The sequence below is a fragment of the Mytilus edulis genome, chromosome 1 (assembly GCF_963676685.1).
Source record: "Mytilus edulis chromosome 1, xbMytEdul2.2, whole genome shotgun sequence".
Lineage (NCBI taxonomy): Eukaryota > Metazoa > Mollusca > Bivalvia > Mytilida > Mytilidae > Mytilus > Mytilus edulis.
Window position 1 is genome coordinate 61,173,111 of NC_092344.1, and position 25,446 is coordinate 61,198,556.

General features: G+C 31.5%; 1 protein-coding gene across 1 annotated transcript; it reads right to left on the reverse strand.

Moving 5' to 3' along the window:
* Window positions 1-1,384: 1,384 nt before the first annotated feature.
* On the reverse strand, window positions 1,385-25,446 carry LOC139514799 (baculoviral IAP repeat-containing protein 7-A-like). Its single transcript, XM_071304421.1, has 6 exons — window positions 24,561-25,446; window positions 19,892-21,155; window positions 19,299-19,486; window positions 17,392-17,527; window positions 2,266-2,433; window positions 1,385-1,651 (listed from the first exon to the last, which is right to left on the reverse strand). Exons 2-6 carry the CDS (start codon window positions 20,844-20,846, stop codon window positions 1,452-1,454), a joined length of 1,647 nt encoding a protein of 548 aa, XP_071160522.1. The 5' UTR covers window positions 20,847-21,155; window positions 24,561-25,446; the 3' UTR covers window positions 1,385-1,451.

Genomic DNA, 25,446 nt, shown 5'->3' on the forward strand with positions numbered 1-25,446 from the left:
TTGGGTTTCATCACCCGGACCCCTACCCCGGATCCACAAATGGTGATATCGTGTGAGGTTGTACGCTAATCTTGTTTTTGACCTTTTGTCAGATTTTCGGAATGCTCTTGTTAACCTTGATTTAACTTCAACATTTTATAGTTACTATATAATAGTTTAAAAGCCAGTTTTGAAAATTTTGTTAAAACTATTTTTGTATAGTTTTTGAAAGACAAAAGGCGCTAGGTGCCAATGATAAATTTATCAAAAATAGAGAGAGAACCAATTCCTGCAACGTTTTCAAAAGCTTATATCTCAAAGACAAAAACAGGGACCTTTCGTTTTTCTAAATTTTAAGCTCAGTCGTATATGCACTATCAATTTAATAAACAAAAGTTGTTATTCTAATAAAGAGAGTGAACATCCTTAATGTCAGTTTTTCCATTCTTTCACGAAACGTTATTGACGTACCACAATGTCGATGTCTTCAAAGTACTTTCTCAGTAGGGAGAGTGGGTTGAAGCAATTTTCAGTACATTGAAAATTAATCGATAAAAGGTTTGTTATCATTTTGTGATAAAAGTTCTTAAAATATCCTAGTCTAAAATCAAACGATATTTGTTCGGGAAATCTATCAAAATTAATAATCGTTCGATGTATCTGGTTGGAAACGGTCAATAAATATAACCAAACAATTACGATTAGTAATAACTATCCAATATATATATGCAATATTCAGTCTTTCTTTTTTTCGAAATACACAATTAATATTTACATGATATAAATGAACTATTGTTTTCAAGTTTTTTGTCGTCAGGAAGATATTAAATTGAAGCATATTTAAATCTATTTCAGTCACTCTAATACATGTATACTGACTGTGTATATAAACGCTCTCTACCAAATAACATAAAGATTTCGACTATTCGCAATTGTCCTTAATCAATTAAAACACGAGCTCCTGTTTTGAATTTCAGTTAGATAAAAAAAAATATTCGGCTTATTTAAAACGACAACGTACTCAATATCGAACACAGCCGATAACATTTAAAAAAAATAATGACCGTCCAGACATACATGTACCTGTTTTATAAACAAAACAGTTTGATTATTATAATTACAAAATTATGAAGTTGTATTTAAACTAATAGTGTAAAAAAAAATGTATTGTTGATTGCAGTACGCGTGCGACTTTCATAATTTTATCACCGGTAAACTATGCATCTTGCGGACGGTGCTTTGTATCGATTCATCCTACAAAACGGAAAAAGCTCACAACAGTAAATTCGTTGCACCTACATATGATAGACATATAATAGACTCATATGTCTTGTTTGGGCGTCATGAAGGACTCGCGGAAATAATCTTTTGTTTTCTTATCTTGCTTTTATAATTTAAAACTGTATAACTTACAGTATATACTGTAAGATTAGTTTTATTGATTTTTATCAATTTCATACATTTTAAAGACATTAGCACATAATGGCTTTGACTGTTCCTTTGATAAATGCTCTACATATTGGACATCTTCTTAGCGCAGGCGCACAGCTACCACAAGCAGCCAAATGACCACAAGGAAGAAAAACTATTGCAATTGGTTCATCCAAGCATATCTTACAAGTCTGCTGATCTTTCAGGTTCTGATTCTCTTCTTCAAGACTTCTCACTGACACTGAAATAAAATAAATATAAAAAATATTATACATCCGGTTTACTGAAGCAGTTCATCGAAAGTATCCCCTCGAAAATAATACTTTAAATCGGAAACGAAACGTTTTCGGTATTTTTGATAAGTTAAAAGTGGCTAGAAATTTCGTAAATATTTCGAGTTTTTAGTTCGAGTTTAAGTTTGAATTAAAGCTCTCGAGTTCAAGTTCGAATTTGATATTCGAGAATAATTCCAGATAGTTTAAAAAAAAATGCTGTTTAAAAGTTACTAGTATACACATACATGCCATATTAAACACAAGTCAACGTTTAACTCTATATCATGTAACGAATATTTGTTTTTCATTTTTTTTTTTGTATTCTTTTTTTTCCTGTAAATCAGGACGTTAGTTTTCTCGTTTGGATTGTAAATACGTTTGTCAACTTGGGACTTGCTATGCGGTATAGGTTTTGTTCATTGTTGAAAGCCGTACGGTGGACTATAGTTGCTATATAAACTTTTTCGTCAATTGTTCTCTGGTGGAGAGTTGTCTCATTTGCAATCATACCATATCTTCTTATTTTTACAAAAGAATATTTCCATTAAAAGTAACTACAATTTGTAGTGACAATACATACATTCTGGCTCTGGATCGCTCGTTGTCTCGTCTGTGACTTGTTTTGCAGATTCTTTTGCTGATTGTGAGTTTTCCATTTGCTGTTGGTTATAATTAGAATTTTCTTGGGTATGTTTCGAATTTTCCTCTAAACTGAAAATTGCTTTAAGAAGCCTGGTACTTGTGATATCTACAAAACATGTCATTTGAGAATGCAATTATATTCATTAATCTTGACAAAATTTATGTTATCATCTTTTAATGTAAATATACGCGACACGGATCAACCATAGGACCCGGATGAGCCTGTGCAACTTTTCGTCAAGCACTTATTTAACATTAAATGAAAAGATTGACATATATACAATGTACTTGTGATCTCGAATAAGATGTCTAAAAATAAAACATAAAAACCTTAGCTTTTTCAGAATCGAAAGTACAACTACTATTTCAATGTCTGTACCCAATTGTTGAGGCCACTGCAAAATGAATACTTGTTCATTTGGACTGTTATGCACAAAAGTAGGAGCGAGCGAGCGAAATTAGTATTTGTATTCTTTTCCGTACTTGAAGAGTGCAATTTCGAAAAAAATATTAATCGATTTGGAGTGGCATTTTTACATTTGTTCCAATAATGCATTTGATTCTAAAACGGACGAACGTTTTGAGTATACATAAACCCTATAGATCTGTCTATGACCATCAAACTGAAAATTAAATAAGACGGCACTCTTAACAAAGTTATTTAATATATACTTTTCAAGAGGCTTTCTACATATATAAATTGTGGAGTTGTTATGCCACCACATACTATACTCCCACTACACGAAAAGGCAGATTTACAACAATTTGGACAGTCATGTAAATGTTTGACAAATGTAACTACTTTTCTGCAAGATAAATTTGCAGACCTGCTAATGTGTATGTAAATGAATTATTCCTTTGACATTATTTAGGAGGTCGTCAAAGATATGCTAAAGATAGTTATTTTATTTCCATAGCTTTAGTCATTCTTCAAAGATATGTAAAGAAATGCCATAGATTTGCATGCACTTTCCAAGATAGGAGATATATGCAAAGTTTAAAATTTGCATAACTTATTTACAGAGGTGTGGGCAGTTTTGAGAGACCGCGGTTTATAAAACATTTACGACCAATGTAAATGCTGACAAATGCTTGTGTTATATTTGCAAACGTTTGTCGATATCGTTCACATATGTAAAGAAATGTATTTTATTTACTAATACTTTCCAGTATAATAGTTATTTGGATAAATATTGTTATTTGCAACATATCTTTACAGACGTATGCAAAGTTTTGAGAGACCGCGGTTTATAAAACATTTACAACCAATGTAAATGCTGTCAAATGTTTGTGTAATATTTGCAAACGTTTGTCGATATCGTTCACGTATGTAAAGAAATGTATTTTATTTACTAATACTTTCCAGTATTATAGTTATTTGGATAAATATTGATATTTGCAACATATCTTTACAGACGTATGCAAAGTTTTGAGAGACCGCGGTTTATAAAACATTTACAACCAATGTAAATGCTGTCAAATGTTTGTGTAATATTTGCAAACGTTTGTCGATATCGTTCACGTATGTAAAGAAATGTATTTTATTTACTAATACTTTCCAGTATTATAGTTATTTTGATAAATATTGATATTTGCAGCATATCTTTACAGACATACGCAAAGTTTTGAGAGACCGCGGTTTATAAAACATTTACAACCAATGTAAATGCTGTCAAATGTTTGTGTAATATTTGCAAACGTTTGTCGATATCGTTCACGTATGTAAAGAAATGTATTTTATTTACTAATACTTTCCAGTATTATAGTTATTTTGAAAAATATTGATATTTGCAACATATCTTTACAGACGTACGCAAAGTTTTGAGAGACCGCGGTTTATAAAACATTTACAACCAATGTAAATGCTGTCAAATGACTGTGTAATATTTGCAAACGTTTGTCGATATCGTTCACGTATGTAAAGAAATGTATTTTATTTACTAATACTTTCCAGTATTATAGTTATTTTGAAAAATATTGATATTTGCAACATATCTTTACAGACGTACGCAAAGTTTTGAGAGACCGCGGTTTATAAAACATTTACAACCAATGTAAATGCTGTCAAATGACTGTGTAATATTTGCAAACGTTTGTCGATATCGTTCACGTATGTAAAGAAATGTATTTTATTTACTAATACTTTCCAGTATTATAGTTATTTTGATAAATATTGATATTTGCAACACATCTTTACAGACGTATACAAAGTTTTGAGAGACCATGGTTTATAAAACATTTACAACCAATGTAAATGCTGTCAAATGTTTGTGTAATATTTGCAAACGTTTGTCGATATCGTTCACGTATGTAAAGAAATGTATTTTATTTACTTATACTTTCCAGTACTATAGTTATTTTGATAAATATTGATATTTGCAACACATCTTTACAGACTATGCAAAGTTTTGAGAGACCATGGTTTATAAAACATTTACAACCAATGTAAATGCTGTCAAATGTTTGTGTAATATTTGCAAACGTTTGTTGATATCGTTCATATATGTAAATAAATGTATTTTATCAACTCCCAAAAAATTAGAAAGTGTCTTATATATTATAAGAAATTTTACGTATTGATGGTTTCAGAGACCGTGAAAATATTTGAATTGATTAAGTAGATATTGTTCTTCCCGAATCCAAACCAGAACTTTTTGAAGTTATGATATTAAAAATGGCAGGGTGCTTTTTAAATGTCGGACCGATGATATTTTTTTCTATTTGGATGGTTAAGAAAATCTTCAAAGCTTTTATCCAGAACCAAGAAAACTATTTAAAACTTGAGTGAGGATTTTTTAAGATCTTGCTGGTATAAAAACACAAATGCTTTAAAATGTATTTATCTTTCCTTACATCAGGATTTACAATTCGATATGCTTGTTGTATCAGAACGGAAACTTCAACTCATGCGACGAATTGTAATAGTAAATTGATATTTTTTTATAGCTTAAAGACACATAATGAATGGGTTGATGGATTGATTTGTGTAAACGTCCAGCTGCAAATGCTACACGAATCTCAGGTGTAGGGAGAAATGCAATAATATAATAACACTGTACTAAATGATAAGCAGCATTACTTTATTACTTTTTGTACTTCAAATATGAAAAAAGACGACGTAATTCAATGACATTATAATTATTAGAATAAACTCTAAACCAGAATAAATAATGATCAAATCGATAAAAGCGGTACGTTTTCTCAACCCAAGGTAAAGTACCAATATTGGTGTGGAAAAAGTTAGTTTAGTTTCTGCTTATTTGTGATCTTTTCTCATTTTAATCAAGAGAATAATTGAATATTTTTTTTCTTCAATATAACTTAAGCCAAGGCGTGTGTTTTCAATGTTTTGCATGATCGTATAATTTGAAAATACACGAGTATGCACATACATGTACATGTATTTTATCAGAATGATTATGATAACAATTGAAAATGCCTAATAATTCAATAAAAAAAGAAAGAGCATTAATCAAGTATCCCTCAATAGGTGGTAAATATGTCACTTGTATGTAAATGAATGGATTTTCCCGACTGTGAAATGGTTCATCTTTTAGCACTACAGGGTTCCTTAAAAGGAAAACCGTATGTGTTAATTACCAAAATTGATCTAATAACGCTAATTGGGTATAATAAAATCCAGACGTTCTAAAGAGATTAATAATATAAACATGTACAAATCATGCCAATTATACGCAAGCCAAGAATATGGCAGATAAAGACATCGGGATTATTTTTATAATTAAAAATGCAGTTTGTATTCATGAAAATGTGTTAATACTTTGAAAAAGGCAAATAATTTAAAAGTTTACATGCTAAAAAAATAAAGAAAAAATTAGAACAGTAGCATTGTATCTGAATGCTGTTGAGGATAAACACCATTTCATATTTAAAAGTAGAATGTACACGTTTACAAGCTTATTATAAAGAAATATGTTGAAATTATATACAGTAAAAGTATTTTAAAACAATTATCTTTTGTATATAAAAACAAGCATTCTCGTTTCCTCGCTTCTCATATATAGCAGATTTAATAAATTCGATGCAAAGCAAATAATTTAACCTTTGAATTGAATATAATCTCTGTATTTCGTGTTTCAACAAGAATAAAAATGACCAACATTAATGGGAAAAAAAATACATCAATGTCCATAAACTTCCTTCTATTATATGAATCTGATTATACAGTTATATATGAAAATATTTATTCAATTCAGAATAGATATAGAAAATCTTTGTCCTTTTTGTTTTCCAATCTTGACTTTATCCTATTTAAAGATATAATGATCTCAAGAAATATTCCCATGCAGTACATGTATTTGTTCCAATCGAAGGCTCCAAATTTTTAAAACATTTTCTTATCAAGATTAACATTTAATTATTTCAAACTTATATAATGTTGTTGCTGAATGATGTAAATGTTAATCGCCAATATAGAAATCTACCTCCATTTTGTCATAAGTAACAACATATTAAAATTTGAAAACCTTTGGATGAAAGGTTCGTAGATTATCGAACGGAAACGATTGGAGCAGCCCGCCCGCTCGTCCGCAGTACATCAATAAATCAATAACGGGACTGGAAATCCCGAAGAAAAAAAATTGCAAGTCATAAATAAAGGTAAAATACATCCGGTTTACTGTCATCCTCATGTATATGTAGTATACTTGTTTTAAAACTGGTGTTTGTCTTTGAGTCTCTTTTTGTTTTTACTCAATGTCATCAGAAGTGTGTCGGCACTGATCAGTGGCGGATCCAAAGAGGGGGGGGGTTCCGGGGGTTGGAACCCAACTTTTTTTGCCGATCAATGCATTTGAATGGGAGCAATATAGTTGGGACCCCCCTTTTTTAAATGGCTGGATCCGCGCCTGTTGATATAACAAGACTGGACGGAAGGACGGACACCCTGTATTTCTATGTTCCCATCGACGCGTCGCGTGGGTGACAAAAATCCAATGACATCTTAAAATCATTTTGAATTTAGATTCATATTAATTTGTACTTTGGTCTTCGGGAATGTGTGTGTTTTTGGTGTTTTGAGTTATACATAATGAACAGGCCTGGCACAGCTGGTTAAAAACGCACCTTTTCAGAAAGTGGGGAGGCAAAACGAGTCACAGACGATAAGCAAAGTTGCCTTTTTGTGGGGGGCATTTTGGTCACATAGGCGTCACAAAAAGCAAGAGAGTATTCACAATCTCTTATAAGGAGTTTTCTTACAAGTATACAAGTGTTTATGTAAATCAAAAGGGTTGCTATTTCTTTATTTACATAAATAGAAATGTGGGATATACACAGCAACCGGCCAATTAACGACAATCAAAACCAAAGACATATAGATAACATGTGACTAATGCAGGATGGACAACAACATAGAGTATATTTTACTGCTAATCTGTTACAGTATATTTTTAGTAAAGATTCGTTGGTCTCTTGAATATGAAAGATAATAAGTATTGCAAGTATGAAATCTATCAAATTATAAAATCACATGTTCACAACAATAGTCAGATTTAAGCTATAACATTAACAAAGTTCAATCTCCTTAGACTCCTTCATCAATGAGCAAAGCTCGTATCGCATAAAGTCAGCTATAAAAGGCCCCGAAATGACATAATATTTATGTAAACCAATTCAAACGAGAAAACTTACGAACTAATGTATGTCCAAAATAATGAACGAAAAACAAATATGTTACATAATAACAAACTTAATTACAGGCTACTTGACTCGGAACCGAAACATACACAATGTGGCGAGGTTAAAACTCGTTTAAAGGAGCCAATCCTACCCTAACCTTGGGCATAAACTGGATCCCTGTTGTGTTCACTTATCTCATCAGATGAATACAAATTGAATACATCTAAGAAAAACAGAGTGGACATGGAAGGGTACTTATACATCCAAACAACCAAAAGACTTTAAGTACAGATCTTGGACTACTCGTAGTTACTGACAATTAGTTGAAAGTAATAACAACTAATACAAAAAGCATGCCTCTTAGATGCATGGATTCAGTATACAATCCTGGATATTACGTTAGTTTTTAGTCTTTCTCCGTATAAAAGAACAAAACCATCTATTGAAAAATATAAAAAAAAAAAAAACTCCTGGTATGGATCAATTAATATTTTAAGGGAAAAAATGTCAGGCATAGAAAAGCATATTCCTGAAAAATATTCAACATTTAAACTACACTGTGGTCAGATTGTTAAGGGATACTATATACTGCATTGTGGAAAAAACAGCTAGATATACATACACATGGTAAACTACGAACTTATGTAACATTCAAGTGCAACGTCGGTTTTGAAAATTATTTGTCAATAATGCGACATTTTGTATTACTAGATTAAGAATATCTGCTCACAAATTGCAAATTGAATCTGGTAGATACCAGGGTACTCTTCGACAAAACCGAATTTGTCTCAGGTGCACCTCAGGTGAGGTTGAGGATGAAGTTCATTTTTTATTTAAATGTGACACGCATTTATTAAAAAGAGAGGAATTGATGCAAAATATATTAAAATCATGTCCAAACTTTCAAAATTTAAATATTAATAACAAATTAATTTGTATAATGAATAATGAGGATCCCAATGTACTATTTGCATTTTATAAATATATAGAAGATATATACTAATAATTGAAGGAAAACATAATCTACAATAACTAATTTCAATATAACTCTTTAATATGAATTTGGATACCCTGTTAAGCCTGCACAGATCATAAGAAGAATTTCAAATTCTCTGGCACCGTTCCTTGATGATCCTTGTTGGGTGGACCCAGAATCTATAATCCTAAATATATGTTTTTAAAATATTTTTAAAATAATTTAGGAGTTTGACTCATCTGCATTACGTACAAGTAGGGACTTCCCTTTAAGGTGGTACCTAACACTTTAACTAAAATTAATTTGGCTCGTTTAATTTTCTTAAAATGTTGACAAAGTATTTACCTTGACCCTTTGACAAAAATATAAAAAATTCAAAAAATTTGAACCAACCGTTTAATCAGAAAAATTACACTGGTTATATAGCAGTTTGACAAACACTTATTTTGATCATTGAGAAGCTTAATATTCCCATATGAACACAACGTCATTAAAACGTTCTGCTGATTTTACAGAGTTATCTCCCTGTAGTGTTACATGTAGGTACCACCTTAAGCACCGACTCTTGGTGCTTTCTACAGATAAGTCATACTAAATATCCTTTATTAAATAATACTTGTTATTTGCAGTATACCTCATGGTCAAATGTGCGAGTGCTTAAATTGTTTTTTTTTTTTTTTTTTTTTCTCCCCACAAACTACTAATGCCTCTTGTTGGTCTTTTCAAAGTGAAAATACACTTACTGGGTGCACTTGAGTCACTGAATTCAACATAGTATTCATTGAATAATAATACATTGCTACTTTTACTTTATTATTTTGTTAACACTTGTTATATATATTGTATTGTCTGTGTATTTCATATGTTATTGTTTATAATAATATTGTCTGTATGCTATATGCCCTCCTGGGGCCCTTATTTGGTTAATAAAAATATTCTATTCTATTCTATCCTATTCTATTCTATATTATAAGTATATAATTGACCAATGTGGACCTTATTTTCGCAATTCCATAGATTGCTTTGACGTTACGCGGGATGTTCGTACCGTTTACGTTTTTTGTATGTTTTGTGGGTAAAACTGCGCTGCAGGTGCAGAAAAAAACCGTATTTCAATTAAAACAAAGATATCATTGTGCTGGATATAAATTTCCTTGTTCATTTATCTTCCATAAAACAATATAAAACGCATTTGTTCGAGTTGTTATGCATTTGATTATGGATTTTAGAAAAATAATGGGCTGTCCCAGGTAACATTTCACAACGAAAACTGAAGTATAAGCCTTCTTATCGACTTTTATTTTGCCGATTTTCATAAAAAAAATTTGGCCGCGAATGGCCATGAAATAACAACCCATTATGATATATTTGTTTGACGGCTAATGGCGTCTTATTCTGTTACGCCAGGTAAATCTGCAAAGTTTCATTGTGTCCCATTTCCATTTTCGAAACTACTTTAAAGAAAAAAAGTTAAAAAATACAGATAAATGATATCATCAGGTGAGAAAATGATATAGCTATTATAATGTTGTTTTAATTAATTTATTAATTTCAAACGCAAAATCGGTCAAACACAAAAACAAAAAAGATCCTATTTTTTTTTTAATTTGGTGAATAAAATGTCACACGTTCAATTTTGGCAAAAACGTTGTGAACCGTCGTTATCAAAGTAAACTATGTTTAGTTTTGCACTTGATTGTCGACAATGAAATTCTTATATAGACATGTTATTTTTCTAATCTTTTCAAAATATCTATATTGATCTCCATAGCATTCGTACTTTCCGAGAAAAAAATGTTTGAAAATTGATGAAAAAGATGTCGCACGCATCAAATTTCTTACGGCGGTAACCTGGCGTTGTTTCGAATAGCCAAAACAACCAGAAATGCAGTGCCATAAAACACACAGAACAAGCGCACAACTAGTCGATTGTCGGTGCATGTATTGTTCAACTACATATATATAGAGAGACTTTTTAAACTACGATTTGATTTATCTATATATATATATATGTTACTGATTTTTTTGGATTCTTTTTGTTATTCCGTGATATTGAGTATTAAGTATTGCTCTCAACCCTGAACAGATTGCACGTTTTATTTCTACTCGCAAATTTTAAATTAAGTGCAGAACTTGCAAAGGTTTTAAAACGAGTAAAACTTGGGAGCGTAATTGTACCAGCATTTCTTTTGCTTTTCCATCTTATAGCACTAAAGAGGCTTCTTTAAAATTTACGGACAAAATATGTTTCGCATGATGCTGCCAATTCATTAATGAACGAATATATTACTGTGAAAACTACAAAAAAAAACTTGTAAAGAAAAGTTTGAACTTCAACAAACTTATTTTCAGCGCAACGAGGTATTTTTGTGTCCGTTATTTTTCGACATAGAGGTAGACGGAGTAGAAAGTTTGCCGGATATTTCATGTATTATCACTTTATATTATCGGTTCAGTATAAGTCACGAAATTGTTTTTGAATGTTAGTAAACCGACATTTGTTTCAAACGCGGATATGAAATTTTCGTGAATGGAACCTTAGGACGCAGCCGGGGGCTTTTTAAAGAATCAAGTAGACATTTTTTTTTTTTTCGGGGGAACGAAATAATACAATCAGCGGCAGATCTTTTTAAATATTGCGGGAAACATTTGAACGACACTAAGTTACTGTATTGCAAGCGCGCTAAATATTTAGATATGATGAGAGTATAGATCGTGACACAATATCTTTAAAATCGTTCCTAATATTAAAAGTCTCTAGTATCAAGTTATTTTCATCTTTGGACGATGCTTAATTGACAATTAGGTACCTGTCATGTTATTCTTGTGAAAACTATTTGGTTGGTTCTTACAAAGACTGCATAAATAATTCCATTTGAAGTATAAGGCAACCATACCCACAGTTGTCGGGAAAAACTGAAGCCGCAATTGGGGTCCCGCAGAAGATGTGGTATGATTGCCGATGAGACAATTAACTCTCCACAAGAGACCAACATAACACAGAAATTAACAACTATATAGGTCACCGTACGGCCTTCAACAATGTGTAAAGCCCATACCGCATAGTCAGCTATAAAAGGCCCCGCAAAGACAATGTAAAACAAACGGGAAAACTAAGAGCCGTATTTATTTTAAAATGAATGAAAAACAAATATGTAACACATCAACAAAAGACAACCACTGAATTACGGGCTCCTAACTTGGGACAGGCACATACATAAATAATGTGGCGGGGTTAAAATGTTAGCGGGATCCCAACTATAAATATATACATGTAGTCTACAGCACTAGACAAAATATCTGTTTCATTCCGATGTAACTCGATTCAAAGTAAAAGTGTGTTAAAAAAAATTAGAAATCGGGAGATATGCCATTCAGTATCGTGTTATCTTGATATTAGTACACAGCTGTGGAATACAAAGAAAAATTTACCACTTGCAGGGGAACACGAAACTGCATTGAAAATGAAAAAAATAAAGAATAGAAAAGAAAAAGATAGGCTAACAATTTAAGAATATAGAATAGTGGGCTTCTAGAATATAAAGAATAGAGAATAACGTGCAAAATTTGTATAGAATAAAGAAAACATGGCGTAAATAATATTGAGAATTAAAGAACACCTCCCTCCTTTTCTAGACCCTCTTTTATCCTATGACTCTTTAAAGAAAGAAGCGCCGTAATTCATAGGAACAAATAGATTTGGAATATATTATTTTCTCTAGCATTTTTCATTTCTGTACTTTTGTCTTTGTGTTGTTAACATTCAAACTTATTTTTTTGTGTAAATGGTTAATGAAACTTGGTTGATAAAAACGAAGCACTCAGTCTGTCATAAATTAGTTTTGGCACAATCTTAGTGCTAAAGATTATTCTTATCTGCTAAGAGTGTATCTAGTAGCAATCTTAGAAGGATTGACAGCCCTTAAACTCATGTTGCGCTTGCAACCCTTAGAGTACTCTTTATCCTTCTCGGAACGCTCGGTTAATTTTTATTTGATCTACTTGAATCGTCTTTGAATTCTCATAGCATATGATGTGTGTCAACATTCTTTTTTTTACTGAAAAATTGTAATAGTGGTCAGGGGCATCCCAATATTTATCTTAGTTGATGAAAATAGCAACTGCATTTTTTTTTCGAGCGCACAACTGTTGTCCTAACAAACTAGACCATAAGTTCACCAAACTTAACAAGCTGATGCATCACAGAAAAGCAGTATTTTACAGCCCCCCCCTCAAAGAAAAAACAAAAAACACACACACACAAAATTACAATAAAAAAACACTATTGCTGGTACAAATGTATCTATACAATGACATGCGACCCCCAATGCTAGTTAACACGGGTGCAGTACTAGTCCATAACTTATGTGCATTGATTATAAGTAGATACAATCGTGAAATGAGTGTGCGTCTTTTGCCAAAAGCAATTCACTTTAACACTTCTTTTTACAATTGAACACACTATATTTTGGTAGCATTCTTTACAGTGACTTTTAATTTATGAACACTTTGAATAGTTATTTGAATATATATAGGCATTGGCATCGGTAGATTCTGCCAGATTTGCAACTTGCATAATTAACTAATTAAAAATTATAGTAATTAAATTCTAAAGGTCACGCTTGGTACCCAAAGAACTACAGCTTCAATAGATAAACCTCTAAATTGAAGTTGAACCTGCATACTAGGTATTACAACATCGTGAACGGAAGAGTTGCACGTAAAAAAAAAAGATGTTGTATGATAGCCAATGGGACGAATACTTATATCCGCCAGGTACCAAAGCATGATGCAAGTTAAAGATTGAAAATCAGAAATGTGCCTTGATATATTCATAGACACAGAGGCTTTTCACTTTTTTTGTTTTATCTTTTTATTGGAAAATATTCTTTAATATATCAACTTATTTAAAGTTTTAAACATTTATCAATGCGATTTAACTATAACGATAGTTTATGTATTTTGCCCCTCTTTCCTTTTTTCCCGCCTGTATGTAAAGCAAGTACAATGATATATGTTTCCACTGTTAAAGGACAAATAAGACATGTAGTTATTTTAAGACTTTGCGTAAAATATGTCTAAGAAAGAAGTGCAAGATATTGCTTTGTTCAAACACGAATCATATACATTTCCGCTAAAACTATAAGTCTAGACTTCGTCTTGTTGTACAGGGTACAATTGCCTTATATCTTTTAAAGATATGTTTTCCATGTTTTTTTTTGTAATATAGGTTTTTGTACCTTCTGTTTGAGTAAGTTACATGTACTTGTATTATGACTGTCATTTGTTTTTTTGTGTTGTGTGTACAGTTTATGTTCTGTAGACCTGTAAGTTTTTGAGATGCTGATCCAAGCCTAAAAGATGTTTTATATACTTTTCTTTTGTTTGAAATTTGCCAGAGAGAGATTCAAAAGATTGAAGAGTAATTGTAATATGTATTTGTCGTTTACAAATCTTCTTGAATTATGTTAAAACAAAATGACTTTGTCACATCGATTCTTGTTTCAATGTTATTTCAATTTAAAAGTATGCAAAGTATGTTAAATGTAATTATTGCAGAAAAAATATAAAAAAATAAAAACTTATTTGATCATGACAGAAAAAATACGATTCCTGTCAAAGTACATATGGGAGCTGTAAAATTTTAGGATGGAATAGGCGATAAATGAGATATCGAATGACTGATAGTTCGATAACTTATTTTAGTTTTGCGTATTTAAAAACAACACAATCAAATGACAACGGGAGCATTGTTTTATTAAGACAATGTATGATGTTATTAATCATAAAGAAATGATAGTTGTTTGTGCCTTATATTGATGGATATTGATACTAGCGGTGGTCTTCTATTGATCTTTTCGGACCAGATCTTTCTGTAAAAGGTGATAATTGTCACATTTAACTGCTGATAAACCCCGTTGATCGGAGGAAGGGCGACATCTCCTCGATGGAATGATATTATCTATCGATTTTGTTTGATTTCATTGGTAAATTGTGTGTCAATTATGACACGTGACTCACTGGTTCTTTGTTTGTAGTGTTTAACTTTCATTCTCACACACAAGAAAGATTTTGCAGAGAGAGCTTCATGAAGCACACGGAGTTCAACATCTCGTGACTGGACTTAACGGATAAGGAAAACTTATATTACCAAACTGAAATATTCGTCAATAGATTTAACGATTAAGTATGTGTGCAAACTAGTCGATTCTTAAAAAACATTCTCTCAAGATGTGTTTTGTGTCAAATATTATGTGACAACTAATCTACCGATGAAGGAATATTTCTTTTTCAGAAACTTGGACTTTTTATAAAAACTTGATAAATCGACCGATAACCTTCCGAATGGTACCGATTTAAATTTAAAATGAGGCCGCATATCTAAAATTGTTCAGGCTTAATTTGTATATATGTATTATAACTACCAGTAACCAGAGACATATATATATATACATATAGTACAACTCGTCTTAAACATCAACCCAACAATGTTAGATCTGTAAATTTGCTTTCGCAATTTCGCACGTACTTATATATATATAGTATATATGTCTCTGCAGTAACATATATAATACATATTGTAGTATATGTCTCTTTAAAAAAAATTATATGTTTTATAAACAGAGTGAATTATGACTCGTGCAATTCCAGAAGTTTCAAAGCGATACTCGAAGGAAACGATCGTTTTATGCGAATGAACCATCATAACTTACCGAGAAACAAGATTTTGATGGATAAAGAAATTTACGCAGTACACCAAACAGAGCTCGAGAAGAGATCAATAACCGATTATGTAGAACCGACTTTTTAAATTTTTTTTTTATTAAAACGAAATTATTAAAATACATGTATAATAAATATTATTACCAATATGCCAAAACCAATCCCAAAGCAGCTATATTTGTCATATCATAGCTTGACCACTAAAGCTATGGAAATATTTGTCAGTATATTCTGCACCTTTCAAATATAGTAGCAAATTAAAAGTAAATATATCTATTTACCATACATATCTAGCTGTCTGAAATATCTTTCTTTATCATTTCTTTGCATATGTATTCAAAGTTACATATGCCCAATATATTTACACATACATTTCTAGCTGTCTGAAATATCTTTCTTTATCATTTCTTTGCATATGTATTTAAAGTTACATATGCCTAATATATTTACACATACATTTCTAGCTGTCTGAAATATCTTTCTTTATCATTTCTTTGCATATGTATTTATAGTTATATATGCCCAATATATTTACACATGTCATTGATATTATCATTTGACTACATTTCTCAGTTAAACAAATTGTCTGCAAATCCATGTATTTACCATACATTTCGAAATATGTTCAAAGGCTTTTGATATGTTCTGATTTGACATACATTTCAGCCGACAATAAAGACTAACAAAATTATTCCTTTACAATACATTTGACAGGTCTCTGTAGATTAAAGGAAATGATGCTTTACACCCCCCTATAAAGTTCTCGTTTTGAATTGGTTTACATACCAGGAAAATGTAGATGCACCTTACACTTAATAACCCATATAAAATCATTTGAATGATGATGCTTTACTACCTAGACAAAGAAACACATTTGCGGATAAATTTACATCATAGAAAAATACATGACAAAGGTTTCCATTTGCAGAGGTATACAAATACATAAGTTTGCAAAAGTTTTGCGACGGTCATAAATATATATAAATTCTTAACTGCAAAATGGTTTGATTAGGTGTTAATATATTTTATAAACCGCGGTCTCTCATAATCGCCCATAGGAGGGTATAGCACAAGAAATATTAATATTTACAACATGTAAAGACAAGATAAACTAAATGCAGCGGTTTATAAATATATGTAAATGTCGGTCTCTGAATACATTTACATAACATTTGCATACCTCTTCAAATCCGAGATTTCGTGTAGTGATCCCATTACAATTTATCAAATGACAGTCACTATAATTCATAAAAATACAAAGCTCAACATTCGTAGACTTTGACCATTTTAACATGCATACGAGATACTTCACCGTTTTTTTTTATCAGTGACGTTTAGACTTTGTAACACTAGAACAGTGTACCTTAAAGTTTAGACCTGTACATCCGAAACATGAAAAAAAAACAAAAAAACTTTTACATTGATAACTAAACTTGTTCGTATTGATTTGATTATTATGACCACTGAATCCATTATCTGCTCTAAGACTGAAAAAGCACGCGGCAGTCTAACTGGTCAAGTATAGTCGATAACTTTGTTTGCTGTCATGAACATATAGGTACCGTAGTTTCAAGAAGAAATTTGCAGTGAGAAATTACTAATATTTCTTTACTCTTTATTCTTGCATTTTAATCTATTTTCTTATGATAACAAAACCGGAACTAATTGAATTCAACATCTCAGCGTAACTGTCCTTTTTAAATTTCCGCTAGTAGCAATACACACCTGATTTTCCTGCTTTTTGAAGAGTTTCGTATGCCTCTTTGACTAACTTTTCATTATATCCAAACTCTGTTACAGATCTAACTGCAGGAATGTTCTTAAATTCAGCCAATGACTTTTCTGAACTAGGGAGCGTATTCTGTAATTTTACCAAAAAAATGAGGTCTACATTGGTCCCTTATCACACAATTTACAATTATCATAAACTTGACTTGCCTACACTCGATTAACGTGCTGTTTGTACCCATCGTGTATACAGTAGTTGTAATCATTGAACTGCATATTGTATGTTTATTTTTTGAATTACCTGTCACGGTTTAAATAAACGAAGTTAAGCGTACAACTTAAACGCACCTCGTCCTGTAAGTTCGATTTGCCAACATGCAATGTAGTACAATGTATGATTGATTGTAGTGTTCTTTATGTCCAGTGACAACTACTTCACCAGTGTTCATGACGAGAACAAGCAGTTAATAAACAGCTGCGCCATGAGCGCATGATACGCCCGACGTCTTGTGTGGAAGTTTTATGCAATAATCATTAATAGTTTTTGAGAAAGTTTTAAGCAATTACCATTTATTGCTTTTGAGACATGGCGGGACATGTGAAACCCCCACCCTGTTTTTTTTTACAAACTTCACTAAAATAAAATTTTGAATCAAACCAAAAAGTATACAGATTTTTAAATTAATATAACAAAGAAGTGTGTACAGTTTCAAGCAATAATCATAAATTGTTTTTGAGATACGGCGCGACATGTAAAAAAAACCCTCCCCTTTTTGACAAAATACTCAATAACTCAAAAATGAAATTTTGAGTCATCACCAAAAAGTATACAGATCTTTAGATTAATATAACAAAGAAGTGTGTAAAGTTTTAAGCAATAATCATAAATCGTTTTCGAGATACGGCACGACATGTAAAAACCCCCTCCCCCTTTTTTACAAAATACTCAATAACTCAAAAATGAAATTTTTAATCATCACCAAAAAGTATACAGATCTTAAGATTAATATAACAAAGAAGTGTGTAAAGTTTTAAGCAAAAATCATAAATCGTTTTTTAGATACGGCGCGACATGTAAAAAACCCTCCCCCTTTTTTACAAAATACTCAATAACTCAAAAATGAAATTTTAAATCATCACCAAAAAGTATACAGATATTAAGATTATCTAACTGAGAAGTGTGTAAAGTTTTAAGTAATAATCAAGAATCGTTTTTGAGATACGGTGCGACATGTGAAAAAAACACACCCCTGTTTTAGTTACAAAGTTGCTGTAACTCAAAAAGTTTAAATCTTATTTTCACTAAAAAGTATACAGATCATTTGACCATCATAAAAAACAACTATATTAAGTTTCATGAAATTTAGATATGTCGTTCTCAAGTTACGGTGCGACATGTTTACGCCGGACAGACAGACGGACGGACGGACACCGGACATTTGTATACCATAATACGTCCCGTCAAAATTTTGACGGGCGTATAAAAAAAATATTAGTAGGTAGGTCGGACCGTCCTGTAATTTAGGTCGTCCGGGATGAATGACATATGTAAGTTGGACTGCTATTGCGAAAAGGGTATATTGGATAGTAAGAACTGTTGTCATGCAACAGGCTACCTACGGACCCTTCATAAAGTTGTTACAAGATTATAACGTGAAGAGAGCGTCTTTATACACGAGCCTTTGGGTCTAACGTCACCATTCTGACCGGACGTGGCTGCGTATTTATACATCCCACATAACAAATTAGACGCCCCACTTTGGCAAGGGTGTTACTTATACTGCCGATTGGAAGAAGACTTACCGTGAGTGACATTTATTGTGCAGTCATATTAATTAAGACTTCACAGTGCTGCCTAATTTACTTATTAGCTTAATGTGATAAACAATAATGTTTCAAATTACCTTTTCCACAATAACAGCTTGGATATATTTGTTTGTTTGAACATCTTCTATAAATCTATCGCCTTTACAGCTTCGCAAAAAAGCACACTGCTGGTACCAGCGAGCATGTTCTACCCAAGGCTCATCTCCTGGTTCCCAGTTTTTTAATCCTCCTCCGCAGAAAAAGCATCGACAATGATCATCACTACCTTAAACAAAAACATGTCAAGGATATGAAAAAGAGAGGAAGCGAAAGACATCAAAGGGACTTACAAACTTCTACGTCGAAAATAAACTGACAACGCAAAATTCTTAACTTGCTAGAAATCCTGCTTTACTATGTATAACAATACATTTTTAAAATTTCAATAGCGCAATACTTTCACTGTAATCGCAAGCGATAAATCAATTTTACCAGGGTGTTTTCCATCTTTGATTAAAATACATTATCAAGCGGTTAATGAAGAAAAAATTCAACATTGTGTATAATAAGGGACGACAATATCGTACTGTTTATTTTTCATTCAATTTTGATATATCAATTATCTTTGAACTCGATAATGTTTACCGATATGTTATACTTTTTTATATAATAAAAAGATATAATTATATACCTGTAAAAAAGAACCCTGCTGTTGCCATTTCATCTGGAGATTGTGTCAAATATGTTGGCCAATGTTTGAACGAGTCCAATCTAGATATTCTGATGGCGTATTTTGGGTACTTTGGGTTGTCAACGCAAATCCCCATCACCAGTTGTTCCACTGGGGCATTACTAGTCCTATCTGTGGTAGTTATTTGGCCTGAAATTTGGTGGTTTAGTGTTCCTACATTTCTATTTAAAGTCTCTAAATTAGTTTGTGAGATACGAATCAAGCTTTTAGTATCATTAGTCGAGTAGTTGTTGGGTATTTGGTAAGCCACTGTCCTGGCTATATTGTCTGTAGTATTGTTAAGACTATGATTTACTCCATAAAGATTAGTTTGTATTCTGTCACCATTAGTATTTGAGACATTCCATCTGAAGTTATTTGGATTCTGATTAATTGTGTTTGTCTGAATTCTTTGAGTCTCTGTTCCACCGTCACCATTGTGCATAGTTAAGCTGTGTTGAGGATCGTTACAATTATCCGGAAGTTTACTTTTGTCGTTCTTGTTGCATTCAGTTCCAGCGTTAGAAATATCACTAAACTGACCATTATTGCTATGGGGACCTTCTGATATAGTTTGGGAATGTTCCATATGTTTAGAGCCGATATGTTTGATAAAATCACAAAACGGTGAAATTTGTTGGTGAATCTTTATTGGCGAATCATGCGGTTTCCAATTTTTATATGCAATTTTGCATTTAAAACAGCGAACCTCGTCGTCTGTGTCTAAATAATAGAAACCAGCTCCTGCAAGTTTAGTTGTATAAAGACCAAGAATATCAGGAAATGTTGCGAAAGTTGACAATCTTGTACCTTCATACTCCATTGGATCTTTTAATGATTTTGTATCATTTTTGAAAACTGATCTGTCGTCTGGTGGAAAGAATGAACATTCCTGGAAGCCATGCTGTTGTAGCATTCTAATAAATGAATAAACAACGTCTTTCAAAGTCTAAATTTCCATATTGCTTTTAACATATTTTGACATTCAAATTTTGAATGTTTTGAAATCACTTTAAATCTATAATACGTCAAATTCTAATGATTGAGTAATCCTAAATCAGCGTTATACAATGCAGAATCGTATAAAGTGATAGTCTGGTTCACTTCATTTTGATGTCAACTAGAAGAACCACAATGCGTGAGAAATAAGAGTTTTCCATTGAGAGTATAATACGTGCTTAAATCTTCATCCGTATATTATTATAATAGTGTATTTGAACACATTCTACAATGCAATCGATTTTCATTAAAACATGTCTACATTACATAACAGACAAACAACATACTTTATATAACAAAAGAGTAATGATTTACATTTTACTACATGTACATGTATGTAACATATACTTTATACTTTAACAAAAAGAAATAAATTATAGTTTTAGTAGAATCACAAGATGTAAGGATCCTATAAAAATATGCATGTGATACTTTCATAATGAAATACAGAAATGGATACATTTGTTTATGATGCAATGAGCATAAAAAGTTAGAATAAGGTTTAATAATAATGCAAAGTATGAAAAAATAAAACAAATGATGTAATTTGTGTCTGTGATAAGATAAAAGGATGATCAAGACAACCTTCAGACAAGGTTAAGTTACCACAAACAGTATCATATGATTGTCACATATCTAGAATAGTATTTTTCTACTTTCAGCTTTGTAATTCAGATCAATCGATTGATTAATTGTTGGTTGCTTAACGTCCAATGGAAATTAGATCGAACTAATAGAGAAGAGAGTCAATTATAATAATCACTAATAATAAACACAAGTAAATCTACTTTTTTTCTTCTTCCCCCCCCCCCCCCCCCCCTCAAAACATTGTTGATTTTAATATTACAAGTTTTCATCTTGTGTTTGTCACAAGCGATAGTGCATTTTTATTGTTCATCTTTTGTATTTGTCACAAGCAATTATAATAGATCTATAAATATTATTATACAGAATAATTATTTTTGTCATCATTGAGTGCCATGATTTAACTTTAAATGTAACATGTTTATACCACTTAAAATTAAATTCCTTAATATGAATGAACTGTTTTTATGGTGTTAAAAGTATACATATATTATGAAATATAATAGTTGTTAAATTAAAGGCACTGGCTAAGAAATATATGAAAAATTTGAAATATGATTTTTTTTTGTTCAATCATAAATGAAAGTGAAATAGTAAAATAATATATCGGTTTTAGCAGCAAGCATGGTTAATTTTGTCAAAATAAGCTAAACAAACATTGATGATAAATTATTCACTAGCAAGCAAATAATTCGACCTCATTGAATCTGTATTCATGTTAACTACAAATTAACCCCTTAGCTAGAGATGCATACCGTATGCATTGTGCGTGTTCAACTATTTAAAGGAACAAAATATCAACATTGAAAGTGAAACAAAGGTAAATCATCTGATTGACTGATTAGATTCTCAAAAAACATTCTTATACAGGTTACAACAATGATTAACGTATTATTTTAATCTATAATAATATGAAATTAAACGGACATAGAAAAATTCAAATGTACAAGTCTGATATCTATTTATATATTTGTATCGCTTATATATGGCAACAAAGGTCTTCGGGTGTCAACTCGACAGTTAAGATGGCGTCTTGACTAAAATACAAACGAAACGAAGCTACATATTATCGAGCCCATGCCTGATGACGCCCATTATCACTGAACTAGTATATATATTTGTTTAGGGGCTATCTGAAAAACTCCTCCGGGTGCGGGAGTTTCTCGCTGCATTGAAGACCTATTGTTTGCCGTTGGCTGTTGTCTGATCTTTGGTCGGGTTGTTGTCTCTTTTGACACAATTCTCATTTCGATATCCATTCTCAATTTTATTATTGAATAAACACAATGCGCGTTGTTTACTTTTCTGTGTATTCAGCCATTATGGTTCAATTTTGTCAAAATAAGATAAAAACATGATGAAAGTGAATAATTCGACCTCATTGAATCCGTATTCATGTGAACTCTACTTAACCCTTTAACTAGAGATGAATAAGGCATGTACTATCCGTGTTCAGTTATTTAAAGCAAAAGAATGTCAAAATTGAAAGTGAAACAAAGGTAAATCATTTGATTGACGGGTTCGATCCACAAAAAATCCTTCTTATACAGGTAAATACGATGATTAACATCTATTTTAAATCCATTATATGAAATTAAACAGACCTAGAAAAATCCAATTGCACGAGTTTAGATATATATTTATATCTATATTTATGTTTATAAGTCAACTCGATAGTTAATTAGATATAAAAACGAAATGAAGCTACATTTGATCGATCCCATGCCAAGTAAATTGTTTGTTTTAGACTTTTTTATAATTTGGATAAATATTTTACATTGTTATGAATAAAATGTGAAAATTTAAGTCAAATCAGTGAACATGAATTTGACAGCTAGTGCCCTTTAAGGCTTAAAAAATGAATGCCCTTTGTGTCTTCTTGCTTAACCTTCTACGTGTGAGGTTAAGACATACACTGCCATTTTAGCTTTGATTGTGAGCGTGGTGTCGAAAAATAAGGTGCATAAAAGAAAGGTAACGGGAAGTGTTCAAGTATTTTTTTTTATGGTTTGAAGCCGTAAAACCAGTTCCAACCCAATAATTTTACAAAATCAGCGCTGTGACAATCAGTTGCATCAATATTATTTCTCAGATTATTTTCTACATCGTCAATTTTCTATTCAGTATGGGAACATAGATTTTGATACTTATAAAAGATATTCAACAACTGTTACAGATTAAAAATCATATCAAAAAGTAAAATCACAAAAATACTAAACTTGAACTGAAAATCAATTCGGAAAGTCCATAATCACATGGCAAAATCAAATAACAAAACACATCAAAAACGAATGGACAAGAACTGTCATATTCCTGACTTGGTACAGGCATTTTCAAATGTAGAAAATGGTAGATTATACCTGATTTTATAGCGCTAACCCTCTCACTTTAATGATAGTCTCGTCAAATTCCGTTATATTTACAATGCTGCGTTAAACTAAACAGACACAATTAATAAAATAGTCAAAATATGGGTACAGCAGTCATCATAGTGTAACAATTTTAAAGTACAGAGTCACGTTATAAGAACCAAAGAAATACAAAAAGTCGCACATACAAAACACACCACCAAAAAATGAAAGACAATACAAACACATTGACGGGATGTATATGTACCGAGCAACGTTATACGGATATCACATAAAACAATCCAACAGTAAATTAAAGTAAATATTAAAAATAGAACAAAGACAAATGAAAGAACAATAAAACACGTTGTTAAGATGATAACCTCAGACTGAGTACTCAGAATCTATTACATCAAGAACATCATTGTATTGCCGTCAAAAGTAGAACTGTTTTAAATATCACCACAACTCTAAGACGGCAATCATAAGTCTAGGAATATGTACAAAAAACATGTACAACGCGAATATATTTGAATTTAAAATGCATGCATGTATTCAGACAAGCCAAATTACTTCAGAAATAATAAAAATTTATGAACAACAATACTAATGTGAAGTCTAATCTTACTTCAAATATTGCGATAGAAACAAATTTTGAAGATGAAAGAAATTATAGTACATTAAAAAATATAACTCACCTTGCTTTGAAAAATTGAATCTATCCTGTAAAATTATTAATGAGCTATTTGAAAGAACCGACTGCATTTATTGGTTAACAGTTAAATTATAGTCATAACAAGTATGCAAGGGCGACAATCTAAATTTTAAACTGATTTATCTTTCAATATTATTATGGCTCAAAAAGCTTCACAAGCTACACGAACGTATTGTAAAATTTCCATTACCTTTTGGAAATAAGTATGCTTGATCCAAATAAATGATAATTCAGGTTTAACATGTTTAATATTATTATAATTCCGTGTATATAGTCAAATAGGAAATTGCATTGGGTAATGTTTTATAAGCTTAACTTGGGGTACAACAAATATGATACTATTTCCGTAATACATATCAAACTACTATTAAATATAATCAGGAAGATATACATGTTCCCAAATATAATATAATCAGTTTCAATGTATTTTCCTGAGTTTATCTCGAAATCGTTTATTCTAATCAAAATTGTCCAATGTCAGATACAAATGATAATGACCAATAATGTTGATCTTGCTTAGAAATTATATTGTTTTTTGTATTCTTTCGAATTCAAACATGCATTTGTCAAAATACAAATTAAAGTAATCTGTTGGATTCAATTAACACCCAATAGAGACAAAACAAGGAAACCAACTATGTGGGTACATAATGCATTATTCTAAAGCTGGCAACTTCTTCTCCTTCTATTTTAAGTAAATCCCTACAGCAGACGAGCACGCATAGCTAGCCGGTTTCCCTTAGCGGATCTGAGTTTATAAATGTCAACGAAAACAGCTGAAAAACATATGAAAGGTCGAAAACAAAATCAAGATATCAAATGTTCATTTAGAAATCAGACTGAACATCCTCGCAGATAAGATGTTATCA